This window comes from Xyrauchen texanus, chromosome 2 (assembly GCF_025860055.1).
Source record: "Xyrauchen texanus isolate HMW12.3.18 chromosome 2, RBS_HiC_50CHRs, whole genome shotgun sequence".
Classification (NCBI taxonomy): domain Eukaryota; kingdom Metazoa; phylum Chordata; class Actinopteri; order Cypriniformes; family Catostomidae; genus Xyrauchen; species Xyrauchen texanus.
The window spans coordinates 7060320-7077767 of NC_068277.1; the positions used below are offsets into that span (position 1 = coordinate 7060320).

The 17448-nt window shown below is 37.2% G+C and overlaps 2 protein-coding genes across 3 annotated transcripts; one reads left to right on the top strand and one right to left on the bottom strand.

Annotated features, from left to right (window-relative positions):
* The first annotated feature begins 2463 nt into the window (after positions 1–2463).
* cdhr5a (cadherin-related family member 5a) lies at positions 2464–11829 on the top strand. 2 transcript variants are annotated; one of them, XM_052152222.1, is made up of 14 exons: positions 2464–2607; positions 4366–4541; positions 4888–4950; positions 6028–6117; positions 6247–6333; positions 7159–7257; positions 7349–7534; positions 7642–7732; positions 7823–7920; positions 8028–8234; positions 9322–9435; positions 10315–10381; positions 10493–10650; positions 10791–11829. In XM_052152222.1, exons 1-14 carry the CDS (start codon positions 2517–2519, stop codon positions 11376–11378), a joined length of 2115 nt encoding a protein of 704 aa, XP_052008182.1. In that variant the 5' UTR covers positions 2464–2516; the 3' UTR covers positions 11379–11829. The 2 variants fall into 2 exon arrangements, with proteins under 2 accessions (XP_052008182.1, XP_052008185.1); XM_052152225.1 differs by lacking the exon at positions 2464–2607 and having other exon boundaries at positions 4395–4541; positions 4660–4950.
* A 2466-nt stretch (positions 11830–14295) lies between these two features.
* On the bottom strand, positions 14296–16033 carry rxfp3.3a2 (relaxin family peptide receptor 3.3a2). The gene has a single exon (XM_052153657.1). It carries the CDS (start codon positions 15863–15865, stop codon positions 14729–14731), a length of 1137 nt encoding a protein of 378 aa, XP_052009617.1. The 5' UTR covers positions 15866–16033; the 3' UTR covers positions 14296–14728.
* Positions 16034–17448: the final 1415 nt, after the last annotated feature.

The following is a 17448-nucleotide window of genomic DNA, read 5'->3' on the forward strand; positions in this document are numbered from 1 at the left end:
CAGAAATATTACATGTTCAGGGGCATCCCAATCCTTAAGATGAGCACATATGTGGATGTGTTCTTGCACAAACAAAGTCCTCGGACATGTGCACAAACATACACACACGCACGCACGCACACACACATGTATGTTAAGTGGCTTTTTTGTGCATCGTCTTTCCATGTACACTTTTTGAGGAAAATGTCAAAATCTACTTATCATATTATGTTGTTTTTGGGCTCTTTTGAATTGGGGTGGTCTGCAGTAAGACACTCCTGGTCATTATATGTGTCTGTGGGAATTGTATACACTAAAACTCACTGTAGTTTGCATTGCATTCTACAAATTGAGACCTTTCCTACAATATATAACACATGGCTGTGTCGTCTTTTTTTATAGATTTACCAACTCTGAATATAATTGTTGTGATAACAAATTTGCAAATGATGAGAACAAAACTTATTCTTATTTGTCAGTAAATTAAAATGCAAAATTTAAGAATTAGTAGGATCAGCTACAGTATATGCATTGTAAAGTCCAGATTCTAAGCTTTAAAATGACACCTATTTTGTTCAGCTCAAGCAAGTAGTTACACATCAGTGCTGATTTAGGGACATATCGCACGATTGCAAGTGTGATATTGCTTACATACAACAGTTCAATGAACAAGTAAATTTTTTAAAATTAGTAAAAACCGAGTATGGTCATAAAAACGCATTTGTGCATGGAAATACTTTATTACGCTACGGATCAGAATCTGCCGTTGCTGGTTCAAAACAAATGATGCGTCCAAACCTTCGTTAGTAATTCAAAAATGTCACTTCAGAAATAGTATCACGGCTTGTGCTGTTTCTAACAAGTTATTGGATAAACAATGATAGAAGGATGTGTGTGTGTGTGTATGTGTGTGTGTGTGAGTGAGAGAGAGAGAGAGAGAGAAATGGAGTGTATGAGATCACTTGATGCCACACCCAAGCAGAGATGCTGTCAGCTTTCTGAAGGTCAGCTATCTCTATTTTGAGTCATTCACTATAGAAACAGTGATGTCTTCCACCATTTCATAAACAGTGTGTATCCAATGTGGAAACTCCAGTAGAGGTAAGCACCTTGAGTTCTGTAATAAATCAGTCTGTCGTGTCTCTCAGCTGTGATGAGCCTTAATGCTGAATTTGTTTGTTTAAAGTTGTTTAAAACTATGTTCTAGCTTTAGTCGTGTAGTAGTAATACGAGTGATCACAGAGCGCTGTTCTATGTAAACAACGACTAACGGATTCATTTCACATCACCAACTGGTTTATATGACACACAATAATGATCTTTTGCCACCACCTGCTGGCTTAACATATGTAATGTAAAAATAGATGTAAAAAGAGACAGATAGACTACATTAGCTCTTAACACATCTGCACAGCTCTTACACTTTAGTTTAGAACAGTGCTGATGCTGTCACACCATCAGTGCTTATAAACGTCTCTTGTCCAATCAGATTCAAGGTCCGGAACTAATTGTTGTATATATATATATATATATATATATATATATATATATATATATATATATATATATATATGTGTGTGTGTGTGTGTGTGTGTGTCTAAAAAGGAGTACACATTTCTAAAAAAAGTTGATAAAATTATCTAATGCAATATCTTGTGATAATCTATGAAATATGTGAGATTTATAAACAATCTTATTAAGCCGGTCATTTTTGACTGGTAACACAAAAGGTGTCAGCACAGACGAACACAACACAAGGGTTAAAGGTGATCGGTAACATCAGAAGTAATGTACTCTGCCCATATCTTTTATATCATATCATATCATAGTCCGAGATCAAGATCTTAAAATATACAGAACTCCAAAAACTATTTAGACTCTAAAGCTAGACTTTTTGACACATTTTTCAAGCAAAATATTTCAGGTTTTTAAACAGATTTTAAACGTTGCCGTTAAAAGTGGAACATGTCCGTAATTAATGTGATGAACTACACCTGTACAAATACGTTTTTGCCGCATTGGATTTAAAGTGTTGTTATAGGAAATCCATAGATAAAGTATTATCTTCAAATAGCTCACAGATTTCCCTAGATCTATTCTAAGTATTTATGAAGAGTTACATTTTTAAGAATCAATTTGCATTTACTGCCTGTGCCGCACATTTATTGTCCAAGTTTGTTTCATTTTTTATTTTCTTGTCATCTCGACTGACAAAATATTTGTAGCTTCATAAAATGTGTACATTTCACATAGCTGCTGCCACAGTCCTGTGCAATCTTTTGCTCTGGAATACTTGCACTCATACAAAATGAGCCCTGAAAAGCAGATGCAAGTATTTTGGTGGGAGGGAGCAGTCCACTGTTGGCAAGCTCTACAGGCAATATATGACCGTTAGATGAAGTCACAAACATTGCGACTGGAGTCAACTCCCACTCATCAGGCAACACAGTCAGTGCTTTATGTGAAGAAGTACCAGCTGGTGCCACGGTCTCACAGTCATCCATACTTACATATTTGTTTGTATCAGAAATTAGGAAATGGGCAGGATAATTTGGCATAAATCCATAACTACTATCCTTGGCTGCTTGCTCGCTTTATTTCTTCACAAAATCTGCTTTGCTGAGAAAAGTAAGTAACTCTTATTTCATAATTTTAGATTCAGATCAGCAAGGCTATTGTGTCAGTGCGTCACAATGTGTACATCTCTTAATGTTTGTTTTATATGACCAGAACAATTTCTTTTTAATAGATGTCATACGAATCAAGTGTTCATGTCCAAGAGTTTTCCATGAAATATTGTGTCACTGATAACAATGAATAAAGTGCCCCGCAAAAACTTTTCATACACTACAAATGTTAATATTACAATGCCAAAAACAGCTTTTAACTGTTTAAAATATTGACATGTTTATACACAATTAGAGTGAAATAGTGTGACTTAAAGCCGTCAGATCAAATTGCTAATATAATACTAATATATTGAATTCAGATTCAGGAAGCTTTATTTACATGCTGAAAAATTCAAAGCATTAATGAACACTATGTTTTATTTATCCATACATATGCATACAATAGAGGGATCATATTAACCCTTTAATGCATGCCTTGGGACTTTAGTGACCCTGTACCTCACAGTGGGTACCTCATCCATTTTTTGTTGTTGTGACCACACCTGGTCAGTGTTCCTCAAACGTTCTCTTCTGAATAACAACAAAATAATAATTTAATTGCAAAAAATAAAATAAAAATAATAATAACATATATATATATAAAACTGCCTCATTACCAAAAGTGCACATGGTCATTAAAGACCCTAGATATGTAATAGTGTTGTGCGTTTATATATATATATATATATATATATATATATATATATATATATATATATATATATATTTATTTATTTATTTTTTTAATTATTATTTTATTTTTTGCAATTAAATTATTATTTTTTATAATTATTTCATATCTATATAATTTTACTATCACAGGATATATATTTATTTGTTTAATACAAGACAAATGAGACTATATTCATAAAAATAACAAGTATTTTTCGTGTATATCACGAATTATCAGTATTCCTTATGCATGTACACATATACTGTATATATTATACATGCTATTTCTTACTATAGGTGGCGCTGTTGTTCCAGTGATTGACTTGATTTACATTTGACATTGCTATTTGACTAAGAAGCAACGTGGAAGTAAACTATAGCAAGTGTAACACATGAACAGTATGATTTGGCTTTTGTTATTTGGGTGAAATATTTTTAAATATGTAAGTTGTGCATCTATTTCGAGAAAATACATACAGTATGTGTAGCTTATGTGTTATGTGTAGCTCAGTGTGTGTTTGAAAGCCAGTTGCGTCCTATTCTATATTTGTCACATCAGCTCTGTGATATATGTAAAATAAAACATCAAAATATTGGAAAATATTCAATTGTATTATTTTCTAATTGCCTTGAAAATGTTTTGAGAATTATCTGGGCATTTTGTAGATCCATTTGTGATATATATATATATATATATATATATATGTGTGTGTGTGTGTGTGTGTGTGTGTGTGTGTGTGTTGGGTCTTTAAAGAGTATTAATCATAAACATTTCTAAAATACACGTTTGTTTCTGCCATCATACAACGTCATTAAATAATGGAGTGGTGGTGGTGTAGTGGTCTAAGCACATAACTGGTAATCTGGTAATCAGAAGGTTGCTGGTTCGAGCCCCAAAGCCACCACCATTGTGTCCTTGAGCAAGGCCCTTAACTCCAGGTTGCTCCGGGGGGATTGCCCCTGTAATAAGTGCACTGTAAGTCGCTTTGGATCTGCCAAATGCATAAATGTAAATGTAATGATGATATGCGTCTTCTCTCTGCAGTTTGTACAGTCCCCTCTGAGCCTGTGACAATAAAGGAGAACAACACCGCTGACACAATTGTTGTCCATATTAACACAACAAAAAAAGATGTAACGCTGAATCTCACAGAGAATCCTGGGAATGCCTTTGATCTGAGAGGTTCAGACCTGCTAGCGAAGAAAGGACTGGACTTCGAAGTATGTTTATTTCCTGAATTTCCATTGTCTTATGCAAATGTAGGTATTGAAACTGTCATGTCCCTGCTGGAAAATCAAGCTAAAACCAGTCTCAGTTGGTTTTACATGGCTTCTACAGGTATTTGGTCCAAGCTAGTAATAGTCATGTATGGTCATTCACTCAAGCTGGTGTTGATGGTTGATCAACTGGACTACCAACTGTCTTCACCTGATTAGAGCTGCTATTGGACAGTTTGACCAATCTAAGCTGGTATGATTTAGGATTTCAGAAGTGGGACTTCTAATGAAGATTCACAATCTCAAAGTTTGTTAGTAACTTCGTTTATGATGTTTTACTGCTTTCCAGACTCTTTCAGGCCCTGAAGAACTAACAGTCCAGGTCCGATGTAATAAAACTGGCTTCAAAAGTGTAAGTCACTTGGTCCAATTACTAGTGAAATTATATTGTGGATGCATCTAAAGTAAAATCATCAGTACAGGTTGATATCAGGCTTGTAATCTACACTGTTATATTTGAGCATTGCTGTAGATCTAGTTGTTTGTGGCCAAGCACCAAAGATGGCGTAAGTACCATTGTATCTTAGTTTTCTTATTATTATGCATTTTCTGCATCAACGTCTATGGCAGCCCATAGTAGCGTAAAAAGTGAACTTTGATTCACTGATTGGAGAGGATCTGGAAAATGGTGGCAATTTTGGCATCGGCCTCTCAAACATGTTTTATACGTAGCAGTTTCTTGGTGAAATGAACATTAGAGGTGCTACAACAACAATTTATTTTATTCCCTTTCACACAAATCACGAGTAAAATGATTATCAGTTCATAAACACTTATTTTTCGATCTGTTCCACACACAATGCTATCTTATATCTAAACACTTTTACTATGGTGCATGACTTGAAAGGTGATGCATTTTGAATTTTGCATTATGTAACCAACTACATTCACAACCGTATCAAGTTGCATGGCAGCTTGCAATGCGGAAGACCCCGGTACGAGTACAGCAGGGCACTTGAGTCGATTCGTGAGCCGAAAGGGTCATAGAAGCACACCAAAATGACGCTTCAGCAATTGTGTTTTTAATCAGAGATTTGCTTTTTATGACAATATCGGTTAGGTTTTGGTTTAACATTTAGGGTAGGGTGGTTGGTTTTGTTGATTTAAAACAAGGTAGAACATTAACCTTCAAAACATCATTTTTTAGGAATATTTAACTTGCGTTTAGTGGCACATGGTGGACATTTCACCTTAGAACTGCCGCGATATGTGTAATGAACCACATCATTTCATTTTGCAAGCAAAATACTGTAATTTTCATGAGATCAGGCTAGTTTCCACTTCTGTTCTGTGTGGTCTAAAACATTATCACTACAATATACTTTATTTATACATTTGTTATTATACATATAGCATATAGTTTCATCTGTATATGTGTTTTTTGTCAAAATGATGGCTGTTCAATTTGAAGCATGCTCTTTATCTACAGATCATTCTGACCATGCTTGTTCGTGTGGAGAATATCAATGACAACCCTCCATCGTTTGCTCGGAGCGAGTATACATTTGACATAAATGAGGTGAAAACTTGACTCTGTTTTTTCATTTTTAATAGTTTTTTAGTTGTTGCAAAACAAATTGCTTAACATACAATGCCAAAGATGTGTCCTCTCTATATCATAATGTTGCATTCTGTCAAAATGGCTCAGCTCACACCAGTTAATACCAGCATTGCCCTGATTGAAGCAATAGATGATGATTCAGAAGTTCTGTATTACTCCATGGAACCAACTGTGGTATGTACTCAATTCATTAACATCATGCTTTTCTCCAATGAAAATAAAAGATACAAAAACGAACAGTGACTGGTCGTTTACATGTCTCTGTCGCTTCACATGCAAGCAGGCGACTTACGGTGCCCTCAAGAAACAAATCGGCCAAAGGGGAAAATGTATAGGCCGATGCCGTTAATTAAAAAATTCTGAAAATCGGTCGATTTATCAGCCTCGCCGACATATCAGTCGACCATTAAACCAAACTATCAAAGATGTCTAGTGCATGTTTGCCTAGACCAACAATTAAAAATAGCAAAAGCCAGGACGCGTTTATATTTATAACAGCAAGATGCAGAATGGGGGGTCTCCTTTTAAGAGTTATAACTTCACATTGTATCTTTTAAAAGCGGCGCAAGATGCATGATAATGGTTAAAGCAGTTTGTCTATTGCATGTTTAAGCATTTAAAATAAGTCCAGATGGGCACAAAAAGGTGTCATGTGTACGCCCCCTTTGGTGTGCAGGAATATTAGGCCCATCTGTCTTGTTTGCTCCTCTTCACCTTTCTGACTGAGCGCCAGTGGGCGGGCCAAGTGTGCGATGATGTAAAAGTAGGCGTTGATGTCTTGCTGTAGAGACAGTCATTTGATGATATATTCATTTGTGTGACATCACAAAGTAGGGAAATTCCAAATGAGACATTCTTGCAGCTTTTTGGGTTGAGGAGAAAGTTTTGAGTTCTGAAACTTACAGTATGTTTTTATAGTTCATAGAACTCTTGTCAAAAATCAAGGAAAATTGCATTCCTCATGTCATGACCCCTTTAAACTTTTCTTTACCGAACAAGTACTTCAGACTTGAGACCATGTATACGCCAAGCATCCTCGTGAACAAGGTTTTGGATTATGATGTCATCCAACAGGTGAAATTGACCTTGAATGTGCAGGTGTGTGAAATGGTATTGTTTCACTTGAATGTTAAAGCTTACAAATTCATCACCCATCTCATGTTTAACAAGCAAGTCTTGAATTTAACAGGACACTCAACCTCCATCACAGCCAGATGAACTGTCCTTCACAGCTTCAACAACCATCACAGTCAATATTAAAGACATTGATAACCGTCCTCCTTGGTTCCAACCATGCACAAGAGTAACCATTGGTAATGCCAAAATCTGCCTGAGCTTGGGCTATAGAGGCAGGGTCAACTTAACGGAGAAACAGGTACCAGTCATTTCTACACCTTTAATCGTTGGTATGAGAATGTTTACTGCATGCAGTATTGTTTTTTTAATACTATATAATATAAACAATTACATTTATATTTCAAGGATGGAACATTGCAATTGCAGCCAGGTCCGGTGTATGCCAAAGATGGGGATAAAAGCAGAAATGAAGAGATAAGCTATAAAATTGTTCGAGGTATTAACACATTTCTTTCAAAAATAACGGTTCCCTCTGCACTCACAAAGTTCAACATGCACAGACTATAATTTGTGTTGCTGCATCTAGGAAATGAAGACAGTATATTTCAGATTGATGAGAACTCTGGTAACATAACCATGCTGAAACCAGCAGATATAGCAGGCCCAATATCACTCTTAGTTTTGGTGAGTTATATGTGAAAAGCCTTTAAGAGCCCATTCTGTAATATGTTATGCTTTTTAGCATTTCTTAATTTTAATAAGGCAGCCCTACTTTTATCTGTCCATCCCAGGCTTCCCAAATAACAAACAGAGATCAGTTTGCCACCACTTCAGTCACCATTGATGTCATGAAAAAGAGCAGAAATCCTCCAAGGTTTGAGAAGGAACGATATGAAGGGTATGTTTACAGTAATTCAGGCCCGGAAAACATGGTGCTAAGGGACAGGATCTCAAACAGACCCTTTAGAGTGAGAGCAAGGGATGAAGATTTCGCAAGTGTAAGTTGCATTTTTAAATTACGATGTTATGTCATCAGTGTTGTTAGTTACCTACTTTAAAAAAATGTTTTTGCAAATGTCATTGAGATTGCTTTGAGACTTTGCCAAGTAGAAGGTCTTACTGGAACATCTACATCCAAAAATCAACCAATCAATAATATTTTAGGGTTAGGTTGCTGAGGTTGGGATTGGGGCTTGAAGAATACATTGTATTCCTATTAGAGATGCACCGATATGAAACTATTTGCCCGATATAATACAGATTTATTTGCCATTTATTTTGCCCTATATTGACGTAACAACGCTTTTTCACTGTTCTAACAATAAATAAGTTTCATTGAACATTGGATCTGTTGAACACGACAGGCCAAAATGTTAAAGAGAGCCACAGTGAAAGATGCAAACAACATAAAAAAATCCAAAAAAACACAGTTTTTGCATTTCTGTTGTTTTGCAGTTTAAAACGAAGCCTTTTAAGGTTTATTAATCACACAAAGCCATATTGTGATTTCAATCTTATTTCAATCACTCAAGCAGCATTAATGGATATCACACCGACATTTTTCTCAGAAGTCAAAGTCTTGCTGGTTTCAAAGGGTTTTAGATGGTTTCCCTCAACAGGTAGCCTACAGGTAAGTGAGTTTCACAAAGGTCATGTCCATTTATGGCATTTTTTTCCTGATTAACGTGAGAACGAGACAGAATAGAAATGAAAGGAGTGCCAACCCTTCTACATAGTGTGGCTATTATTATTTCTGGATTGGATATTTCAGTTCACAGAGTTTTCACAAAGTGTGTTGCTAATTAATAATGAATAACCACCGGTTTGCCAATGGTTTTAATCAATTGGTTAATAATTAACAGATATATATCGCCAGCTGATACGTCGGTGCATCCCTAATTCCTATACATGCTAATTTTATTTATGTCTGATTTTATAGGTAGTTAATGGTTAGGAGTAGGGTTAGTTTTTTGACAGAAAAGCAACTAAATATGTTAATCCAGGAACATACTTGGCAAAATCCTGGTCACCAATAGAAATCACAATATTGAATATATAGGATCAGTTTCCCTCTTTATTTCATAGGGAATCAATCCTGACATTCGATACGAAGTGCAATACAGCAGCTATGTTAATATAACAACAGATGGATTTATACTTTTGAAGAAAGCTGTTCGGACGGATTCCTTTGCTTTACAGGTAAGTGTTCATTCAACTTCAGGCACTCACACACATACAGGGATTGGATTTAATTCAAATTAACTTCTTTTTTTTTGTGTGTGAAGGATACATACATTTAAATGGGAAACTTTTAACCAGGTCTATATTATTTATATATATATATATATATATATATATATATATATATATATATATATATATATATATATATATACTTTTGTGAAAATAATGAGTGGGACAAGTATTGCGAACTCTGGATCTTTGATGAAGTAAACACAAACCATTTCAATATTATTTGTGTGAAACTGTTTCCCAAAATTATGAATGTCCCACAGTTGGGGCGCCATTTCTACCACACCAAACAATTTTGTCTGCAATAAAGTTGAGATGAAATATAAGACAAGTGATGTTTACCGTTACATGATCTCATGATTCTGAAGCCCCGTTCACACTTCCAGTGACATAGCGCAAGAAAGCGACACAATCCCATTCATTTTCAATAAGAGCATAGTGACAAGCGACATTTGCGAGCAACTACCAATGAGAAGGAAGACTGCAGAGCTCACGTCATCTGTCTCCTGGCAGACTGGAGACGAATGCAGGCAAGACGGAGGAGAAGTTTCAGCGTTGTGAGTGATTTTAACTGTTCTATATCATTTGTCTGTAACCATGTGCATGGATTAAGTCTCATCTGTGATCAAATTGGTCAATGGCCAGACATGCAGTCCTCCAATAACATTACAGCGTCAACAGGAGGAACACCCACAAGCAACACAGATCGAAGAGTCTAGCGAAACCAAGCCACAAAGTCACTGGTGGTGTGAACGGGGCTTAAGGCTGAAAACTGTACATTTAAGTTCTGAATTGAATATTTTGTCTTCTACCTGGCCTGAACAGCTTCGGGCAGTGGATATATCCACTGGTGAGTCGGGAACAGCCGCACTGTCTGTTGTTGTATTACCATGTAAGTCATTTTGTATAACAAATAAATATAGTTCTGTCTTAATACTTTTGGATTAACATTTTTTGCATGGTTACTTTTCTAACGTTTATCTTTGCACACCCGCCATCTCAGTAGTGGGTGTCCAGTCACCGGATGAAAGCTACCGCGCAGGAGACATGGCCTTGCTGGGCTTCGTAATGGCTGCTTTGCTAGTGCTCTGCCTCATTGTGATCGGCTATCTCATATCCCGTGTAAAGAAGGGGAATCCTGGCACGCTCATGTTGTCTGAGGTCAGCATCTTCTCATCCAAGCTCAGTGAGTGCAGTTCTGAGTGTCCACTTTGTAAAAGAACTGATGCTTAAAAGAAAGTTGCATACAAACTAATACACAGCTCATGAAATTGTGAGATTTACCCTCTGCCCTCATTCAGTGTTTAGGGTCATGCTTGAAGTTTACTCAGCCCCCTAACAGGCCAAGTCCAAGAGATAGCATGCAGTTCACCAATGATGGTTTCTTGAATGAAGGGGACCCGGGGAGATCCAGATCCAGGCGTGCCGAACTGAGAGATAGGAGACTGGATGCAGTTCAAGCAGCTAGGATGCAAGTGATACCTCGTGAGAGACAGAAGCACTGCAGCGCCTGTGGTCTTCGGGTACACGCCAACCACGCACACCACAGCAGTCCTGCCATCCAAATCAAAGGAAGGGCAAGTAAGGAAAGAGTCAAATCCATTCTGGCTAAAGAGAGGAAGAGAGATGATCGACAGAAGACTGTATGGTTCAAGGAAAGCGAGGATTCTTCAGATATCGAGGTGGAGATCATTCCTGATAATATCGGGCTTAAGCCTGAAGAGGATATGGAGAAAGTGGAAAAGGATATTGCGTCCCCTCCACTGGAAAGCAGTGAAATGGAATTGGGTGACTTGACTATGTTGAATATACAGGACTTGAGTAACAGCAGGGAAACTGCTATTTCTGATAGCGGAGACGGACTTAACATGGATAAAAGGGACCAGTGAGGACCAGTTAGCGTAGCACGCAAGAAAAGCCATGAACTAGAGCTCTTTGCTCTTTGGAAACTGAATGTTATTTTGGCTGAACTAATACAGTATAATATTGTAAAAAATAAAATGCAATTTTGCCCATATTTGGTGCTTTTAAAAGATATAATTTGTGGCACAATTGACAATTGTGGTGACCAATATTTAGGCTATGAGCTCTGATTTGTGTTTTTCCATTGTTTTATACTACGTGTGGTAAACTAACAGGCAAACATGTTTTGAGTTAATACAGCTTAACTTAATAATACAACATTCACAATAATTAAAGAAAAGAGTACTTAGTATTTAATGCTGATTTTCTGCTCTTATTTTATGTCTGTTGTGTTTATGAATAATACATCGTGGAATACAATATTTTTTATGAAAATGTAAATGATTTGATGTGAAAAAAATCCAGAATAAAGCAAGTCGAGAAAACATATTACTGCATGTTAATATGCAAATCTTTAAAGGCAAGTCACCTCACTTGGCTGCCATATATTCGTATAGCCCAAGGGCGGTTCAGTCATACAATCGTTACTTAAATGGGGCAAATTCCAAAACTGTTGGTCCAGGTTCAACAATCTGAAAACAACAGTATCGTAAATTGGGCTTCTTAAGCTCAAATCATGCAAAAATAAGAAAATAAGAAATAAAAATAACACGCTTTTACAAGTCAGAACAAATCAGCGGCTCATGAACGCCACCACAAAGTCATAATTAAAGTGGGAAACTCAGACTTTCCGAGTTTGGGGCGGGTCGATTTAAGAGTCACGGCAGAAGCTAATTGTTATTGATAATAATTCAGTTTTACTTGAGGATTTGTACGCATTTGTTGTACTGTTAATGAAGAATAACGACAAAACTTGCCATAAAATAAGACTAATTAACTGGTTAATGAAACAACAAGCATTTGCAACAAAACTACATTTTCCAGCATTATACGTGGCTGAACAAGAATGATCGAATAAACTAAAGCTTTATTTACACACATTGGTCCCAAAAAAAGCTTCCTGCCTTCGCTAGGTGAAAAAGAAAGAAATATGAAATTGCAAAATGGGTCTTTTTCTTTCCAACTAAAATCACTTGAATGTAGTACATCACTTTGTATTTGCGATTTCCTGTGAAGTTTGTAAATATGAACTTCACAGGCGGACTTGTGCGCACCATATCCAGGCTAATCCAGTCAATGCGCATTCGAGTAAATAGACATGAGATATTTCTATCAAAAAGCTGATTGGCTCTTTTAACTGTAAAGCGGGACTTCCGTTCCAACAGCCGCCATATTTAGCTTTACGTTCAAATCTCTCGCCCGTTTCGGTAAAATCCCTTAGGCTAAGACCATGAGCCCAAATTACAATTTGAGAAACGTTTATGCTACTGTTTGCTGTTTAGCTTTGTCAGTAGCCCCTACAAAAAAGCATGGATCCAAATGTTTCTCCACTGAAACTTTGCTCAAAATGTGAGATGTTTTAATATTGACTTCATTGCCTTAAAAATACTGATGTTTTCCCTGCTTGCTGCAAGGAGTTTGTCTACTTTAGACAGAGATTAGCAAGCCTTTAAGGCGTGGTGGTGGCGTAGTGGCTAAAGCACAGGGCTGTTAATCAGAAGGTCGCTGGTTCTAACCCCACGGCCACCACCATTGTGTCCTTGAGCAAGGCACTTAACTCCAGGTTGCTCCGGGGGGATTGTCCCTGTAATAAGTGCACTGTAAGTCGCTTTGGATAAAAGTGTCTGCCAAATGCATAAATGTAAATGTTTAATATCAGTTGCAAAGATGGCAAGATTTGTAGCTCAGGTAAAAACCTTGGTATATTCATACTATATATTTTAACCACTATATGTTTTATTTTAAACATTTCTCCAATAAGACCAAAAACTTTCTGAATGCAGCTGAACAGAGGCATCAAGTATTCCACTATTTTGCCTCCTTTGAAAATCGTTATTATGTTTTTAATATAAGCATTCTGCTGCATGATAAGATAAGTCTGTAATTTAATGTATTTGCCAATTTTACATACTGTTATCTCATTTAATGCACTAAAAATACTGCCGCAGGAGGCAAAATTAATAAGTTTTTGCTTGAATCCCTCAAATGTCTGCTTGTCGTCTCTCTTGTCAGACACGCTGTGGCTAAACAGCTCTTTCTAGTACCCAAAAGGACAATTTACAGGCATTAGAACGGTAAGTAAAAGCTAGTAAATATGTTGCATAATGTCGTAACTTAATTATCTGTCTATTTTTTAGCACTTTATTTTAATCTGACCTTGTTACACATGTTAAATGTATCTACTATAAGTAATAACTATGCGTAATTACACGCAACTAACCCTAAACCTATAGTAAGTAGGCCCTACATGTTGTTAATTAGTAATAATCAGTAATTACTTGTGTAATTACACTGTAACAAGGACACAGTAAAATTAAATGTAAACCTATTTTAGTTACGAACATTTTAAGCCTACTTGTAGCTCAGCTCTCTTAGTTGCCATGTTTAGCAGGTTAAATAAAACTATAGGTTTCGTTGGCTTTTAAAGTGAGTTTTTCTGTATTTTATGTGTACGTAAGTAATATTATGAGCTTTGTGGTCATTTTTGACAGTATACACTGAACACTAGCTTATCCGTATGTGGCCTTTACATGGTTACCGTACCAGTTTTCTCCCTAACACAGTCCTGTTACTTAAAGGATACATTTCATATTGTTCAAAACAATGTAATACTTTCAGCACAAGAGCCTACAGTAGGCACATACATTTCTGTCCACTTTTGCAAGAGTGCCTTCAGATTCAAATCTCAGAATATGTCTATATTTTAATGCATTTTTTAATGACATATTTACATGCAAAAAAAAAAGAAGAACAAAATATGAATAGTCAATTAAACATAGGGCAAATAGGACACTATAGCCTTGTGAATAAATATGTCTCCTTTTACGTTTACAGAATAAATGTGCAGTCATACATTGCATGCATTATTTTTGGCCATACATGTAAATTAAGAAGACATTCATGTGCACGGACCAAAACACTGAAATAAGGTACAACTCTTAAATTCACGGCTGACCATAAAGTGACAACGTCAAACAAGCAAACCACTTTAGGTTGCCGGAACGTTCTAGGAACGTTAGTTTTTGGTTAGGAAGCAATAAAACCGTTATAGAACGTTTCTAGAACGTTTGAGATTGGTTCCCAAAAGATAACCGAACGGGAACCATATTCTAACGTTAGGGGAACGTTCGGTGTTTGCAGGGTTAAACTTGGTATGAGCAATTTGGTTAATAAGAATAGAATAGAAGAAACTTGTGATTCCTTTCAAATCAGGATTTCAGCATGTGTTATCGTGTACTGGAATTGTCGGATGCACGGATTGTTGACCCTGATTGTCAATCACGTTTAAATGAATGCCAATATGTGCGTCATCCTGGTTTTGATTGATGCCAGCACTGTATCCTTGCACTTTCCCTGCTTTAGAGTACGCAGGCGAGGAAATGCGCCATAATAAATCATGCAGCATTTTCCGAAACTCTCTTCGCATTAGACAATACAAAATTGGGTTTAAACAACTGTTCGCATGGGCAAGACAAACAGTCAGTGGAAAAACGTAGGCATGCACCATGTAATATGTCTTGTCCCAGTGCACCGCGTTCAGTTTCACCAGGACGCCCCAAAGGGTGATGGCATGGTTTGGCATCCAGCAAACGAAAAAGGAGAGGACCACCACCGTTACAGATTTGGTGACTTTAGATCGCCTCCTTTGAACGCCCCTTAGGCGGATAAACCTCAGAAGTAACAGGTAGCAAACTGAGAGAATGAACATCGGCAAGATAAAGGCAATTACTATTTTCTGAAGGTGATAAAAGGCGAGCCAATCGTTGCCATCTGGGAACTTGAGGAGGCACAGTTTTTCATCTGCAACCACAGTCACTGTGGAAAAAATGGAAGTTGGAGCTGTTGCCATTGTCGCCAGGACCCACAATACTGCACAGATCCATTTCACCGACCTAGACCTCTTTCTAGAGGGGATTTTTAGGGCAGATGCAACGGACCAGTAGCGCGTAATGCTCATTGCCGTGAGGAAAAACACGCTGGCATACATGTTCATCACAGTGACTGATAAAATGATTTTGCACATGGCGTTTCCAAACGGCCAGCTGAAATCCAGCGCAGTGTCTACCGCCCAGAAAGGCAAAGTCAGAACAAATTGGAAGTCCGTAACAGCTAAATTGATGACAAAGAAATTAATGGTGGATTTCTTCCGCCCTTGTCTTTTCTTCATGAGGAAAAACACCAAGAGATTTCCCACCAGACCCACCGCGCACACCACGGAGTAAACCACGGAGATGATAATCCTCAGGACGAGGCTGCCATCAGCGGTCACATCGATGTCTTCCAGACTACTGAACTTGTGTTGATCCATTAAACTTTTGTTCCAAGCTCCGCTGTTGTTCAGAATTTCTCCCATTCTGCTGCGCTCCAACAGGTGCCTGGACAAGCGCAGGTCCGTCCACTGATCGCATATCACTTAGTTTGACATTGTTTGTTGGAGAATGATATTGATGTATTATATCTGCAGTTGTTATGCATATCAGTGTTTTCCATGCGTGTAAGCGACGTGTGTGAACAACACACACCTGACATGCAGCGCTTTATGGAGGAGAACGGGGAGCGCGCGCCTGTGAAGAGCGCGCACTGGATAACGCCACTCAGATGACGTCATGTCACGTCAACAAATTTGAACCATTTTGAAGGAGGGGTGACCATACAACACAAAAGTTGCCATCTCTTGTTTGATTGATAAATAAAAGTTGAAAAGTAAAATAAGTATCATGGGAAGCTCAAATATGCACAGCATGATGGTTATGCTTTAATTAAATTGCTCTACTGTCAGTTACAGTTTACTTTGTACGTATTGTTCTCTGTTTGTGTCTGTTGTCTTATGTTATCTTCCTACTGAATTTCCCATCTGTAATCAAAAATCCTGAAATCGAAATCCTCTATTCAATCGCTTGATGGGAATTACTTCACAAGTTGACGCATGACGCATATGTTTGCTTGCATGCTGTAATGTCCACTAGAGGATGCACTAGATGAATACTTAGATATCAACAGCTCCGTGTTTTACCAAATCAACTAGTGTTAGTGTTAGATATGACTGACTCCGAATGTATATAGTAGGCCTACACACACACACACACACACACAGTACTGTGCAAAAGTCCAGGCACAAAAGATGTTTCACAAAAGCATTTGTCTTAAGATGGTTATTTATATCTTCAGCTTTAGTGTGTCAACATGAAATACACATTTTAGACTCTCAAACATTACTTTTGCAAATAGAAGAACAGGGAGCCCTGCAACAGATGTAACGGCCCCCACAGATACTCCCACTGAACATTGTGACAGTCTGGGATTACATGAAGAGACAGACGCAATCGAGACTATTAGAAGAACTGTGGCACATACTTCAAGAAGCTTGTAACATCCGATCAGCCAACAACCAAGAAAAACGGTGCCCAGGTGACCGTAGGTGCTGTTTTAAAGGCAAAGGTGGCCACACCAAATATTGATTTAGCTTTTTATTATGTTTGCTGGACTTTGTATGACATTAATTGATAAATGAAAATTATTAATGCCATTATTTTTAAAGACATATCAATTCTATCAAACTGTATTGAGAAGGCTAATCTTTCGGTCAACGACGTGATGCTATTTGTGTGTGTGTGTGCGTGTTTTTGTGATTTACGAGGACAATTTTGTAAGTTACAAACTGGTAATTACAAGGTTATTATGCTATAAATGTGATTTATGAGGACATTTCTAGTGTCCCCATAATTCAAATCACTTAAAAATCATACTAAACAATGTTTTATTGAAAATGTAAAAATGCAGAAGGTTTTCTGTGAGGGTTAGGTTTAGGGGTTGTGTTAGGTTTAGAGGATAGAATCTATAGTTTATACAGTATAAAAGTCATTATGTCTATGGAAAGTCCTCATAATGATAGGTAGACCAACATGTGTGTTTGTGTGTGTGTGTGTGTGTGTGTGT